General features: G+C 37.2%; 1 protein-coding gene across 1 annotated transcript in view; it reads left to right on the forward strand.

Moving 5' to 3' along the window:
* CDKAL1 (CDKAL1 threonylcarbamoyladenosine tRNA methylthiotransferase) overlaps nt 1-14,098 on the forward strand; it is a 378,616-nt gene that overhangs the window by 165,625 nt on the left and 198,893 nt on the right. Inside the window, exon 9 of the mRNA XM_084207700.1 lies at nt 6,399-6,502. Coding sequence (XP_084063826.1) covers nt 6,399-6,502 — 104 coding nt within the window. The remainder of the gene's footprint in view (nt 1-6,398; nt 6,503-14,098) is intronic.

Consider the following 14,098-nt stretch of genomic DNA (forward strand, 5'->3'; position numbering starts at 1 on the left):
TATCCATCTTTTCACCAGCTGGCAGTAGGTATTTTGTGTATTTCTTTTGCTCAGTCAAGCCTGCAAAGGGAGTTTTCTCTGTATTCACACTACAGAACATTTTTGTCAAAATTACATTTGATAGAAATTGTAAAAGTATCTTTTAAAAGCATAAATCTCTTCTCTAGCCTGTATTTTGAATCAAGCAAATTATGTTCCCCTTTCAGGAGAACCATAGTTTTAATACAAAATATACTTGTCCTGCAGCTGTTGAGACCACCTGAGGAAGTCTGGTGGTAGGTGCAGAGAAATATGCAGTGATGAGCGATCTTTTCATGTTTGTACTGATGCAATGTGCCAGGGGTGTCAGTGGCACTGCAGTACTGGCAGATTTTTTTTTTAATAGGGCAAACTTCATAAAATTTTGAATATTTATAGTTAGATCTCATAAGGGCAAATATTATTGTTTAATCTCAATTGGGATTAATGATTTTATGCAAATTGCCAGTTGGGTAGACCACCTTGGGAGCAAGCAGGAGTTTTACCAGATTATTCCAGCTATTGAGGGAAAACTTCCCCAAGACTAACCACCTGCAGAGTAGCAGAGATCTTCTTTCATATTTTTAATATATGTATATATGAGATATATATAGATAGATTGATATATCTAGCTCATTGCAGCGTTCAGCTCTCCCATCTTGCTCACAGATGTGTGGCCTTGATCAGTCACTTTCAATTTGAGTGACACACTCACTAATGGCTCATCACACGCTGTAATTGAGCTGTTTTCTGATCCTTGAATGAAAGATACTTTATATTTTTCATATCTGAGGGTGGAATCTTGTCTTCACTAAACTTAGTGGCACAAGTCCCATTAAGAGGACCCAGCATTTTTTTCCTCTTGTCTGCACTCTCATGCTTGTCTGCTGCTGAAATCCACTGATTAGTCCCACTGAAGGAAAGTCTGTATTTGTCTGCTGTGTCATAAGCATTCTTACTCATAATTAGTTCCATGTGTAAGAGGGAGCCTTTCATGTTAAGTGTGTGTTTTATGAGGAATATTACTGTTTTGAAAATGAAGAGTTGGTATAATGCACAACATGAGCACATACCAGCTAAATGTTGTAAAGACCACTGTTACCTATGTCTACAAGAAAATTTTAGGCACTTTACCAAAATGTTGATGATGCTTAGTTTGGTAACATGTTTGAAAAGTGTTTTAATTAGCCACATGGTGGTAATTTATCTGTGGATAATATTTTATCTTGCTGTGAATTGTTCTGTGTATTGGGCATATAGCTGATTAAAGGTTAATAATTCAAAGCAAAAGGTTAATAATTCAAAGTACCTTAATCAGGTTAGTATGTTGGAAAACCAGGACTCAGTGTTTTTTGTTCTGAAATCACTCTAAAATTTAGACAAAACATGTTGGCAATTACAAACAATGATCATTAATTATTTTCTTCAAATGTCTGTGATTTTTGTGCAAAAAAAAAAAAAAAAGCTTTGACCTGCATTAATGCAAACTAACACTTACAAACCATCTATAAATGCTTCAAGAATGCTCCCAGTTTAACACAAAGCAAATACTCTTTTGCAAGTACTGGCTTTTGGCTGTGTAGTTGTATGTATGTGAGCTACAGCTGTCGTAAAGGCTGGTTTTTAAGGAGATGCTGGTTTTAGGTGATCCACTTGGTGGTGGATGCCACTTAGTGAGAGGCAGTGCTCAGATTCTCAGTTCCCAAAAGCCTTTTTCCACTTGATTGTCTGTGGTCTGAGTATGTGGCAGCATGGACACATGAGTAATTTGTTATGCTGGAAACTTGGAGAGGAGGCTGGCTTAATAGGGAAGAAACCACTACAGATCCTTGATTATACTTATGGTTTGGTTTAAATTTCTGTTTTCAAGAATTGGTAATTCTTATATCTGTGAAAAGTGGTTAGTTCAGCATTTTTACAAGTAGTTTAAATCTAGATCCTTTTGTTGGTCGGCTGTAGCCCAAAAGATTATTTCCTTTTCCAAGTTGTTATTAACAAATATAGTACAAACAGGATATAGAATTTTGTCTCCTTTAGTTTGCTTTCTGAAACTGATCCTTTTGTATGTTACATCTAAGTCTATTTCTGGTTCTGTTGTATCATGTCTTTAAGTACCAAAAAAAATGAAAACCTAAATTTTTAGACATGTCCAATTCTTCTATTTTTATAGTAGGAGTAAGTTAATTAGCACAGCAAAACTTGAAGAAAGGCTGCCTCTAAGTTACAACTTTCAGCTCCTACCCCAGAATAAATCAACAAATCCTCTGAAGTTGTACTTAAAGACCATAGTAATAAATGTCTTGGAAGCAATACCGCATACTACAGTGAATATTTGGAAAATACAATCTTGTGAAAGTATTGGCAAATATAATAATAATACTGTGAATATTTGGAAAATATCTTCCTCTTCTTTATTCATGCTTATTTCTCCACATTTCCATGCTCTCTTTGTGACAGAGCTTAGTGAAGTACCGTAGAAGAACTGCTGTTACTGCATTTTTTCCAGGTAGTGCAGTCTTGCAGGACAAGAGCATTGATTGAAGATGTGAGAATTATGCTCCAGGTTTGGAGATTAATAATTTCAATATTTGGCACTGTTGCATAGTACTTAACGCTTCTAGTGTTTACTATTTTTGCTGTAAAGCTTTCCAAATACTCCTACCCAAATATAGAGCAAAATAATAGTAAAGAATTTATATGATTTATGCATAAATTATAAGGAGAGGAGACAAAGAGGTGACATGGTGTATTTTATAGATGCACCATACATAAGGGAACAGAAAATTCTATGTATATAGCATAAATTATCTTTTTTACTGTACCTCAACACCAGCTTAGATTCTAGCTCTATTACGCAGGAGTGGGTTTAGAAGTTTTTAAAAATAATTTTCTAATATTACAGTTTTTATCAATCTTAGGATGAACTGACATGCCTGAAGGTTTACACATCTGAAGGTCTACACATCTGGAGGTCTAGAAAAAGCACTGTTTTCATTCAAGGTTACAGTTCAAGAGAACAAAAAATTTGTGATAAAGTTTTTGTTGGAACTCTTAAGGCAGAATTTGTAAATTTAAGGAAATTATAAAAGTTGTTGCATTTTCTTGTGTGGTTGTTGGGGTGTTTTTTTGTTGGGTTTTTTTTTTGTTGTTGTTTTTTCTTTTTTTTTTTTGGTTTTTTGTTTTGTTTTCCCAAATCTGAGCTTAAATTTTAGCCCAACAAATTTACTTTATCCCAAGAGAAAAAATCTTGGTGCATGCTTTGTTACTGATGGCAGAGAGAATTCTCTTCTGTGAGTGAAAAAGCCAATGTTAAAGTCTCCCACTGTTCAAGGAGAAGGATTCTTGTAGTAAAATCTCTTCTTGACCTGGAAAGTTTGACAAAATTACTGGTAATTTTATTTTCTTGGAGGAAACAAAGGTTATTATAGTACAAAGGTTAGTACATAACTTTTGTGTTTTGGTTCCAAATGGGCAGACATATTTGTTCTGAAACTGATTTTGTGTTTCCTTGACTGATCTGTAATGCTTTTTCTCGGTGTAGCTGTGTGGAAAAAGGCTGGTTTAGCTGAATGGATGATGTGGAGGGAGAGGACTGAGACAGCGGTATGTCGGGATGGGACCATGCTTAGAAATGAAGTGTTGGGTTGGATGGAGAGCTGTGCTTTAAAAACAAACTAACAAAAAAGAAAATAAAGAAATAAAAAGAGGGACACATGCCTGGCGTAAGGGTAGCGTGGAGAGGAAGAAATACCCATGGGCTTTGAGGGGAAGTCATTCATGGCAAACTTTAGATGACAGTGACCTAGAAGAAAAACATTTTCATTTGCCTCGTAGGTTACACAGACAAAGTATAAACCAATTATCTGCTTAGGCTTTCTTGATTTCAAGTGCTACCTTTTACATATGCTTCAGATCCTGAGCAATGAAAGGCTTTTCATTTGCAGAAGAAAGGTGAGATACCTCTGATGAATAAGTTGTCTTTAGGTGGCCATGAGTCACTTATTTGGAACAGGTGGTAAAGATTCAGATTTAGGGATTTTTTCTATTTTTAATAGCCTGTTGGATATTTTACTGGCAACCTTTTCCATAAGTATTTTTAGTTAATAGAACAGTCTGATTGCTGCTGTTAAGCAGTATATTTTAGTTTTCTGGTCTGAGGTGAATGCTAAAATCTGATGTTTTGGTGTCTGATAAGCACAACAAATAATATACATATCCAGAGAGAATCACAAACTACCTGAATGTTCTCCTAGAATTTAGGATTCTGTTGAATGGAGAAGGTCTTGGGGCTGAGGGGATGTGCAGTGTCAGGAGAGCAGCTGCACAAATGTTCTGGGCAGTGTTCTGCCTTTTCTGAACCCCTGCTTATGCAAAAACAGCAGAACTAACATGTGAGTGGAGTCTTTGTGAAGAAAACCTTTGGAGTTTGGAAAGCACTAATCGCCTAGTCATGGAGATGCCAGACATCCTAATAGAAGATGACATATATCCAAGTAGTATACACAATCTTGCAGCTGGTGACATCTTCAAAACCCACCCTGTGCTATCTTTGCCTTTTCAGTATTGTTTTGAAAGTTCTATGCTGTAGTTGGAAAACTTGCCTTTTCTGGTACCTGTTTTCTTGTCCTTTTTAATATCTCTATTGATGATGGGATCAAGTGCATCCTCAGTAAGTCTCTAGTCTGGTGTCTGCAGATGACACTGAAGTTGGGCTGGGGTGTAGGTCTGCTGGAGGGTAGGAAGGGTCTGCAGAGGGACTGAACAGGCTGGGTTCATGGGTCAAGGCCAACCGTATGAACTTCAAAGGCCAAATGCTGGTTCCTGCACTTGGATTGCAACAACCCCTTGCAGTGCTGCAGGCTGGGGGAAGAGTGGACAGTGGAAAAGCACCTGGGGATGCTGGTTCACAGTGACTGAGTGTGACCCAGCGGTGTCCAGGTGGCCAAGAAGGTCAGTGCACCCTGGCCTGTGTCAGCAATAGTGTGGCCAGCAGGAGCAGGGCAGGGATTGTCCCTCTGTACATGGCACTGGCGAGGCTGCACCTTCAATCCTGTGTTCAGTTGTGGGTGCCTCTCACTGCAAGAAGGAGATTGAGGGGCTGGAGTGTGTCCAGAGAAGGGGAACAGAGCTGGGGAAGGGTCAGGAGGACAATCTGATGAGGCGCAGCTGAGGGTGTTTAGCCTGCAGAAAAGGAGGCTCAGAGGAGACCTTATCACCCTCTAGAGATGCCTGAAAGGAGGGTGTAGCCAGGTGGGGGTCGCTTGCCAGGCAACCAGTGACAGGGCAAGAGGAAATGGCATCAAGCTGTGTCAGGGGAGGTTGAAGATGAACGTCAGGAAGAACATCTTCACTGAAAGTGTGGTCTGGCAGTGAAACAGGTTGCCCCTAGGAAGTGGTAAAGTCACCATTCTTGGAAGTGTTCAAGAGATGAATGTAGCACTTAATGCTGTGGTTTATTTCATGCAGTGCTGATCGGTCAAATGTTGGGTTTGATGATCTTGGAGGTGTCTTCCAGCCTTAAAGATTGTATGATTTTATGAATCTGTGGCCTGGACAGAATTTATGGTATTCTAGTAAGCATGAACAATAGAAATATTTAAAAAGAATTTTTCGGGTCTGTGAGGTTTCTAGGGCTTAGGTTTAAATGCTTTAACCTATAAAAAGCTAGAGCAATATCAGCTCTAAAAAGGGGAGAAGGGAAAAAAGGCACAACAGGCTTCTGATGAGAGGTAGTTTTTGTTTGTTTTGGTCTTTCCATCCTTGTACTCTCAATAAGTCTGCCTTTAGTATATTGTCAGGTAAATTAAAAGTAATCACATTATTTCTTCATTTTCTTGTAGGAGTTTTCATTAGTTTTGCAGTCTTTTGTGCCAAACTCTCTTTTCTAGTTGGTGATTCTGTCTGTTTGTTTGTTCTTTTCATACAAGCCAAAGGAACGTTAAAAAAATGAATTGAAATGTCTCTTCAGGTATACACACTTCTAGAAATCTACTTTCAACCTTTCAGGACTTTTTAAATTTACTTTCTTGTTCAGGTTGGATTTTTTATGTAGTAGCGGGATCAGAAACTTGGAGATTGACCTTTAGTAATAAAAAATTATTAACCTGATCAGACCTTTCTAAAAATATTTAAATTCATACTCTTAGTTTTGTATGTGGTTCCCACTGATTGTTTTGCAAACTTTCATAGAGATGCGAAAGATATTTTAAGAATTTAGGGCAGCAAAAGAGTTTTCAAATTATTCCATTAATTTAAAAACGGAATAACTAATTTCTGCTCATAGATATAAAGACTCCTTTTTCCAGAGGTACTTAATAAATACAGCTGTGCCTATAAAGGCTTCCCTGGCTAGAAACTGAGTATTTTCATTTTCTGAACAGGTGTCTCAATGCATGTACCTACTGTAAAACTAAGCATGCCAGAGGAGATCTAGCAAGTTATCCTATTGAAGAACTGGTGGACAGAGCCAAGCAGTCTTTTCAAGGTAAGGAATTTTATCCCTACAATAAAAGTCAGCCACTGAAGTGTATCTGGGCTTACCTTCACACATAATGACTGGGGTACAATATTACTCTGTTTTATTAATTGTCAAAGCTGTGGTGTCTTTGTGGTAGAAAGCCATGCTTTTGTTACGGTGTACACCACTATTTGCAAAATGCAGTCTTTTAAGGAGTATTTTATTTTGATTGTGTATTGTTCAAGTGGAGTTCTGTGCATGGTTCTTTTGGAGGTGATGTGGAAATGGTAAAATTTGTTCATTTTACTTTATCTCTAATATCTTAAAGAAGGTGATGGAAAGCTTTTTTCATTCAGTTACGAAAATTTAATGAGCCTCCCAAGGATTCTTAAATCCTATTCAGCAATACATTGCTTTTGCTGGTAATTGATTTAGTGGAGGCATTCTGGGGTGTTTCTGAGACCCACACAAAGCTTATCCGCTTTTAACTTCAGTGGGATATTTCTAATGTTGCATGGATTCAATCAAATACTAAGTTTTTCCTGCAGTACACTGTCCGGGGCCAGTATCTGCCTAAAGTTCTTGTATGTATGTTAGTTATGATAGCTTTATTTTATCTTAGTATTTGTTCCTTATGTCTAGATTTTACCTGTGTTTCAAAAATACAGATTTGCAAATTATGCCAGTATTTATTGTGAAGGCACAGGTGGTGTTTGTTCTGTGTGCCATTTTGAAGGACTGAAATGTAATTAGAAACACTCAGGTAATTCCGGTGTAGCAGCTCCTTCCATCTTTGTATGGAATACTTTGAATCAGAAGGAGTAAATGCAACATTTGATGTCATGTCCTCTGTTGATGCACAGACAGTGCATCCTCTGAGCTTCACTTCTGGCTCTGAGAGTTGCATATGTTCTAGTAAGAAGGGTCCAATGATTGAAAGTGTTTTTGAATCTATCCTTATTTAGGGATCCATAAAGAACCTTACTTAGACCAGTGATAAACTTTTGTCTATTCCTATCAGTAATATGCAAGGAAGACCCTTTTTCCTAATCAAAGCCCATGTTCACAAGTTCTGAGTTCTGCATTATGCACACGGAAGGTTTTTGCTTAGGGTTGTAAACGCCCTTTTCTTTCAATTTTGTTATAGGCCAAGAACCTTTGTTCTGTGAAACTCATCTGTGATTTCCACTAATTTTTTCTAATTGCTTAGGTTTGTAGAGTTTGTGCTCTAATTGTTGTGAATTGAATTGGCTGCTAGGATTGTCTGACAGGAATCCTGTCATGTCAGATTTCTGGGTTTAGTAGGATAAGTTTCTGAAACCTGTATACATATTGTGAAATAATCTATAACTGAAATAGAGGATACATAAATACCCTTGTTATTTTGGTGGAGAAGCAGCTCAGGAAACATTTTTCAGAAAGCTAGGAGTTTTCAGTGATATAAGATGGATGATTTTGAAATTGGCAAGTAGTTACTGAGCAGGAGAGAAGCTGCCATTTATAAGTAGCATAAGAAGTGTTATTCAGCACTGTATAGCTGTTCTAAAGAAACTTTGGACTATTCTTCAAGCAAGTATGACAAACATAAGATGGGGAATAAGTCAGGATTATGACTTTGTTTAATTTAACTATCTAAATTTCATTTAGATTTATGGCAAGTATGGAAAGAAAAAAAACCCCAGACTTGTCTGTCCTGTTATAATTGTACTTATATACCATAAATTCCACATTGTATTAGCATAAAGATATATTTACTTGGCATTGCAAGAAAGAAAACTCAAGTTTTGTTTGTGTTTGCAGACAATGAATGTGAAATTTTGGAAAGTATTTTGAACTTAAGTATCGTACATTTGGATTGAAAAATGAGTAATTCGATTCATGTGTTGTACTGTGGCCTTTATTATAAATATTGACTCTTTCAAAAGAATATGATTTCTAATGGAAAAAGTTGCCCTTAAGCTATTGTTTTGAAATTTCTTGAAGAAATGCTATGACGTTCCTCACAGCAGGCATCTCCAGGGAGTTCTATTCTTGTTTGGCCTTACACTACTACCTCTGTTAGAGGCCATAAGGAAAGAAGCAAGAATTTATTCAGTTGTAAAATGGCTTTGCCTCCAGCTTTCACATACTTAGAAATGGATGAAATAGTCAGATCCTTAGTTTGCAGTGCGTGGAGAATTTATTACTGCCAGCTTGCTGCAGCTGTGGGCTGCAGAATCTTCATCAATCCAGTGAAAGACTTTAGCAATTCAAAGCCATTATTCAATTTTTTGCTGAGTTGTTGAGCCACAATCTCTTCAACAATCACTTCTGTTTTCACAGAAGATGTATTGCTGAAGCTCTAGTTAAAAACAGAGAGGTACAGATGTGCCATGAAAAGTTTTTCCACTTCGAAAACTAATTGAAAAGAGATTGCTGAAATCACCAAATATTAGCCTATTTCTTGTAATTTTTCAGCCTCTGAAATAAGCTGGTTTTCTTTTCTGTGCATTGAATTCAAGATATTAAATAATATAATGTGCACAAAAACTGTTGTGGATTTCTAGCACACGCTGCATACTTTCATAATGCCTTGGACTAAGTGTTCAGTACTAAGGTGTACTGAAATTGAGGGGGTTTGCATGCTTTTGCATGGTATGTTTCCTCTCTGACCTCCATAATAGTTTTGAAGTTACAAGTCACATGAGTTTGAATATTTCACCAAATTTCATTAAGAAAATAATCTATCTCAAGTTGAAAGTAGTTTGTTGAGTTTTTTCATTTTTTTTTTTCTGTGAACTTCAACTCTTAGTAAATAGTGGTTTACATGAGCAGCCATGTCAAATCAGAATATATAACAGAGTTCTGTAAGGAAAGCTAGTAAAAGAAAAAGTATTGTGAAATACAGTAAAGTGGTCTTTGAGTGGAGAACAAATGTCTACTGTTAGGTTGTTTATGCAGAGTTCTCCTACAGCTGACTGTACAGCGCTTTCTTTGTGTCATCAATTTATTAGTGAGTTTTTTTCAAAATGTGCTGTGTCATGTTCAGTGCTGTATTTTAGGGGATTGCATTTACAGTTATGAGAGGGCTCTTTCTTTCCTGGGCAAAGCAACTTTATGTATAACAATGTGGTTTTGCTTAGTATATAAAGTGGAAGGCTGGGGGAGCTGCCATTAGTGAACAGTATTCCAAGGAGACACAAAAGTTAAACAAGCCTGAACTTTGAATATTGTGTGGAAGTGGTGTCCTGGGATGGCTTTGGCTAAATTGCAGGACTCAAATTTGATTTTTTTTCCTTAAGTGGGGCTTTCATTATTATAAAAACCCCACATATTGTGAGAGGCTTTCTGGGCAAAGACAATACTTTATATTGCAAGCAATTTTGGCTCATTCAGCAAACTAAGTTAAAAATACAAATATTTTTATAGAATTAGCTGTTATTCATTCTAGTTTAGAATGACAATCTTTTGTATGTACCACTACAAAACTATACTTCTTAAGCATTGCATGTCTGTTGCAGATGGCAGGGAATATACTGCTGTTAATTATATACTTTATAATTAACTACTACATTAACTTACTTTATGGTAGCAGTCAGGGTGCTCAGATGAAAGTCAGTCTAGTCAGGAAACACTGTTCCTCAAACTATGTGGAACAATTGCTTCTGGATTGATAATTGTAGTGGCAAAATATCACTTATTTTTATTCCATTATTAGCATGATGGTTCACTGGCATGCATGGTGTTGAGTTCTGAATAGCACTTCTGTTAGGAAATCTTGGACAATGTGTAGCGTTACAAAGCAGGGAGTACCAAAACGAAGATTCTGTGTCTTGAGTTTCATTAATTGCCTTCAGCAATTATCCCTAATCTGGTACACCTTGGAGTGTTGAGTGTTTAAAAGACTAGTGTTAAATATTTTTCTCTCTACAAATTTGCCATAAGCAGGTATGGGTGATGATAAGGATTGATTTTATATAATGTGATTGGTTTCCAGAGCTTTTCAGATGACTCTGAGCTTTGCTGAGGATCTCTGGTTTTAGCAGTTCTGATGAGGTACTGTCAAGACCTTCTGCTTTATTCCTAGTAGCTGTTTTGCCCCTGCACAACTACCAGTAAATTCTCTGTATGATTTCAGGGCAGCTGGCAGTCATGGAAGGGCAAATAAGAAGTACTGGCAATGTTTTAGCTTCCCATTGGTTCGCAGAAGCAGTACCAAGCCAGGATGCTTGTGCCACCCTCTTGGTAGTGAGTTTTGTCTCTGAACACACTGACAGAGAATGGGTGTCCAGTTACCCAGATGGAACCTGGGCTGTGCACTCAGGGTCTTTCCAGAGTAGAAACTAACCCTTTAGAGAGAGCACTTGTGTCTGCAGATCTGACCTAGAGAGAGAGAGGAGGGAGGAGAATGGTGACTGTTTGTCTACAACAAATCTTTTCTGTCAGCCTTTTTACTGACTTCCAGGGAATGTAGACTTTACTCTAACGTTGCTCCTTAAGTATAATTTGAAATTGTGTTCCAGGGAACTTGGGCTGCTGTATTTAAGACACTTCCAGAAAAAAACTGTCTTTGTTTTGCTGTGCTTTTTGGGTATGGCTATAGAGCTATAGGGGTTTTTTTCATTGTTGTTCTAAGGTTTATTAAAGTTTTCTGTATCATTTTTTATGTCTTATGAATGTTTCAAGTTTTTTTACTGCTGACTTTGCTAATGCACAGAATACTTAGGCCAAGATAAATATTTTTGTACCAGCCTGTCATTTCATAGTTAGATGGGATAGCATTATTAATTAGTTTTCGTTGTCCACATGTACTTTTTATTTTTATTTTTTTAAAGTTATAATCCATCAGTAGTGAGTAGAAGCAGCATCTCCAAGTATCTGAGAACTACTGTGTAACATGTACAAACACATATAGCCAATGTCACATAGCAAAGAGATATTTTAATGGATAAAAATATCTTTTCAGTAGTAAATTGCAATTTTGGAGATATTTTCCAGCTGCTTTTGAGTGAGCAAATTAGTTTAGTGAACATTCTTCTTGGCTCTGAAGGAAATTCCCTGTTGTTTTCTTGGTACATTTTTTTACACAGTCCTGTTGACCGCTGTGTTACTGTTATTTCTGTTGTCTTCTGGTGTCCTGTTGCATAAAACATTCCTTTGCGTTATTTTAAATTTTACCTCAGAAATGTAGTGGCAATTACATTAAATAATTGGTGTCTAGGTTTTTTTCTCATTGCTCTCTCCAGCTTTTTGAGAAGGAAAGGGAGAGAGAACAGTGCTGATCCCTTTTCTGTGGCATCCAGTGACAGGACACATGGGAATGGCTTAAAGCTGCGTCCCTCAGTGGGGGTTTGGACTTCACATGAGGAAATATTTCTTTACCAAAAGGGCACTCAGACCCTGCAGCTGGGTTCCTGCAGTGGTGGTCAATGCCCTGAGCTGGTCAGTGTTGAAGAGGCATTTGGACGACACCCTTATTAGTATGCTTTAAATAAATTTCTCCATTCATTTTATTATGACAATTAAGTACTGTGAAAATTTATCTATGTGGATTTTATGCTAATATTTTATTTTATTAGAAATGGTTGAATTTAAAAATATAGTTTTCCTCTGCATGTTTTTCCTTTGTTTTGCATGTCTTTACTTGGCCTTTTGCAGTAAGCATTGAAACCCCCTTCTGAGATGGCCAGATGTGAGCTGACTTTGAGCCAAAAGCCATGAAGCCATTCTTGTGCATTTGTAGTGTGTTGTGTGTGCAGTCAGTCCACTGCTGTCAGAATGCTTCAAACCTATTGCACATGCTGGGTGATAGACTCATGCAGAATAAATTCAGTGTTTTCAAGATCTGTTGCTAAAGGCTGATCACTCTGCAGTGTACTTGCAGTATGTTTGATGTTGTCATCAAAATATTAAACATACTGATCATCTCTGTGCCCTCTGGCCACAAAGGATTCTGGGATTCACAACATGCCACTGTTTTTCACAGAAACACTAAGAATCAGCAGAAGGCTCAGATTTAGTTTAATTTGTTGTTAATATTTTTATTAAGGGTGTAGAACATGGCATCTTTTAATTTCATGGTTGCCAAGTACTTTCAGTAATACAATCTTGCTTCCCTTTCCTTATAAATCTGTCAAACTTTAATTGATACTTCTAGTTAAGATCAAATTATTTGCAAGAATTACATTTGGGAAAACATGTTATTCCTGACAAGTTTAGAAACTAGAAAAACTTACTAAAAGGTTATGGGGCCTTTTGTGCCTTAGTGTGGCAGATCAGATACTTTGCCCCAGGTCACTTTTTTTCTTTTTAATTAAATTTTGTTTTTAGTTCAAATGGGTTTTGTGGAGACTCACTTGATTTTGCCTGTTAGATTTTGTAGGCGTGCTCCCATACCTCAGTTTGGTTTTATGCATTTTGTTTTTTCCCATTGCTGCTATGTCTACTGTGATATTGGACATCAGAAATGAGGAAGGGAAACCTCTCTCTTTTGCTCCATGTGTCAATGCCTTCTTCCACAGTTCATATAGGATTTAGTTCTGTCGAACAGCCTTGTGGAGCAATCATGCCATAAGAGTTAATTTGCCAAAAAGTCATGCCCATGCCTCAGTTAAGACACAAAAATTAATCACAACAGCTTTTGCAAGTATGTAGCATAACATGCAGAGCTGTAATTGGGCTGTTCACTTCAAAGGAAAACCACTTTGTCACTCATTGCTATTTGTATAATTGGGATTTTATTGTGTAAGTATTGTGTACCTGATTTAAAAAGAAACGTGGCCCCAAAGAGCTTGTAATGTAGCAGTGTAAACAACTGAAGTAGGGTAACACATGACTGCATTCAGGATAATAGGGGGTTGGTCATCGTATTTGCTACCATGGCCTTGTCTCAGGTCTTGTATGGGATGACAGAGGGAAGTTTGTGGTTTAGTGAAGACTGGAAGGAAGATAATACAGTAACAAGGAGTGGTCATTCATTTAATGAGAAGCTGTCACCCTAGAATTTGCAAAAAATCATGTTTCCATAAAGATTTTCATCAGGAGTCAAAGTCTCCATGTGGTGCCTTGTGTTTCTGAAAGTAATATTTTCTCCTCTGTGGGGATTATTATAAGCTTGAATAGTTTTAAATAGATTCTTTGGATGCCTTGAAATGTTCATCATATCATGGTTATCTGTTCCAAAACATAAAGCACAGTAATGCTGTAACATGAAATAAAAGGCATATTTTTTAGAAATCTGGACGATTGCTGCTTTAGGATGCTGTTTTCTCTCTAAGCATTGCCAGAGGTACATAGGTATTGTCCAGAAGCTAACTTACTAGAGAAATTGAAACTATTGCCGAAGTGTCTGATAGCATCACCAGATACCCTTTTTGTCTCTATCAAACCTATTCTAGTAATGCTCCTTTTTTATAAAGTCTTTTGACTGTGCATGGGTTGTTGTAGCTTCCAGTGTTGGAAATAAGGATTATAAATTGAATACAGGAGTGCTTCCTTTGCATGCCCAAGAATCCTAGAGACAATAAGACTCCACTAATCTCTTAGCTTTGGTGGTTTCAAGAACCAGAAAAGTCTGTCTAACAAAGGTTAGACCAATTTTTGGTCACATTTGCTCTTCATAATTCAGTCTTCTCATTCCTTTCT

This window comes from Fringilla coelebs (genome assembly GCF_963513975.1).
Source record: "Fringilla coelebs genome assembly, chromosome: 1".
Taxonomy (NCBI): Eukaryota; Metazoa; Chordata; class Aves; order Passeriformes; family Fringillidae; genus Fringilla; species Fringilla coelebs.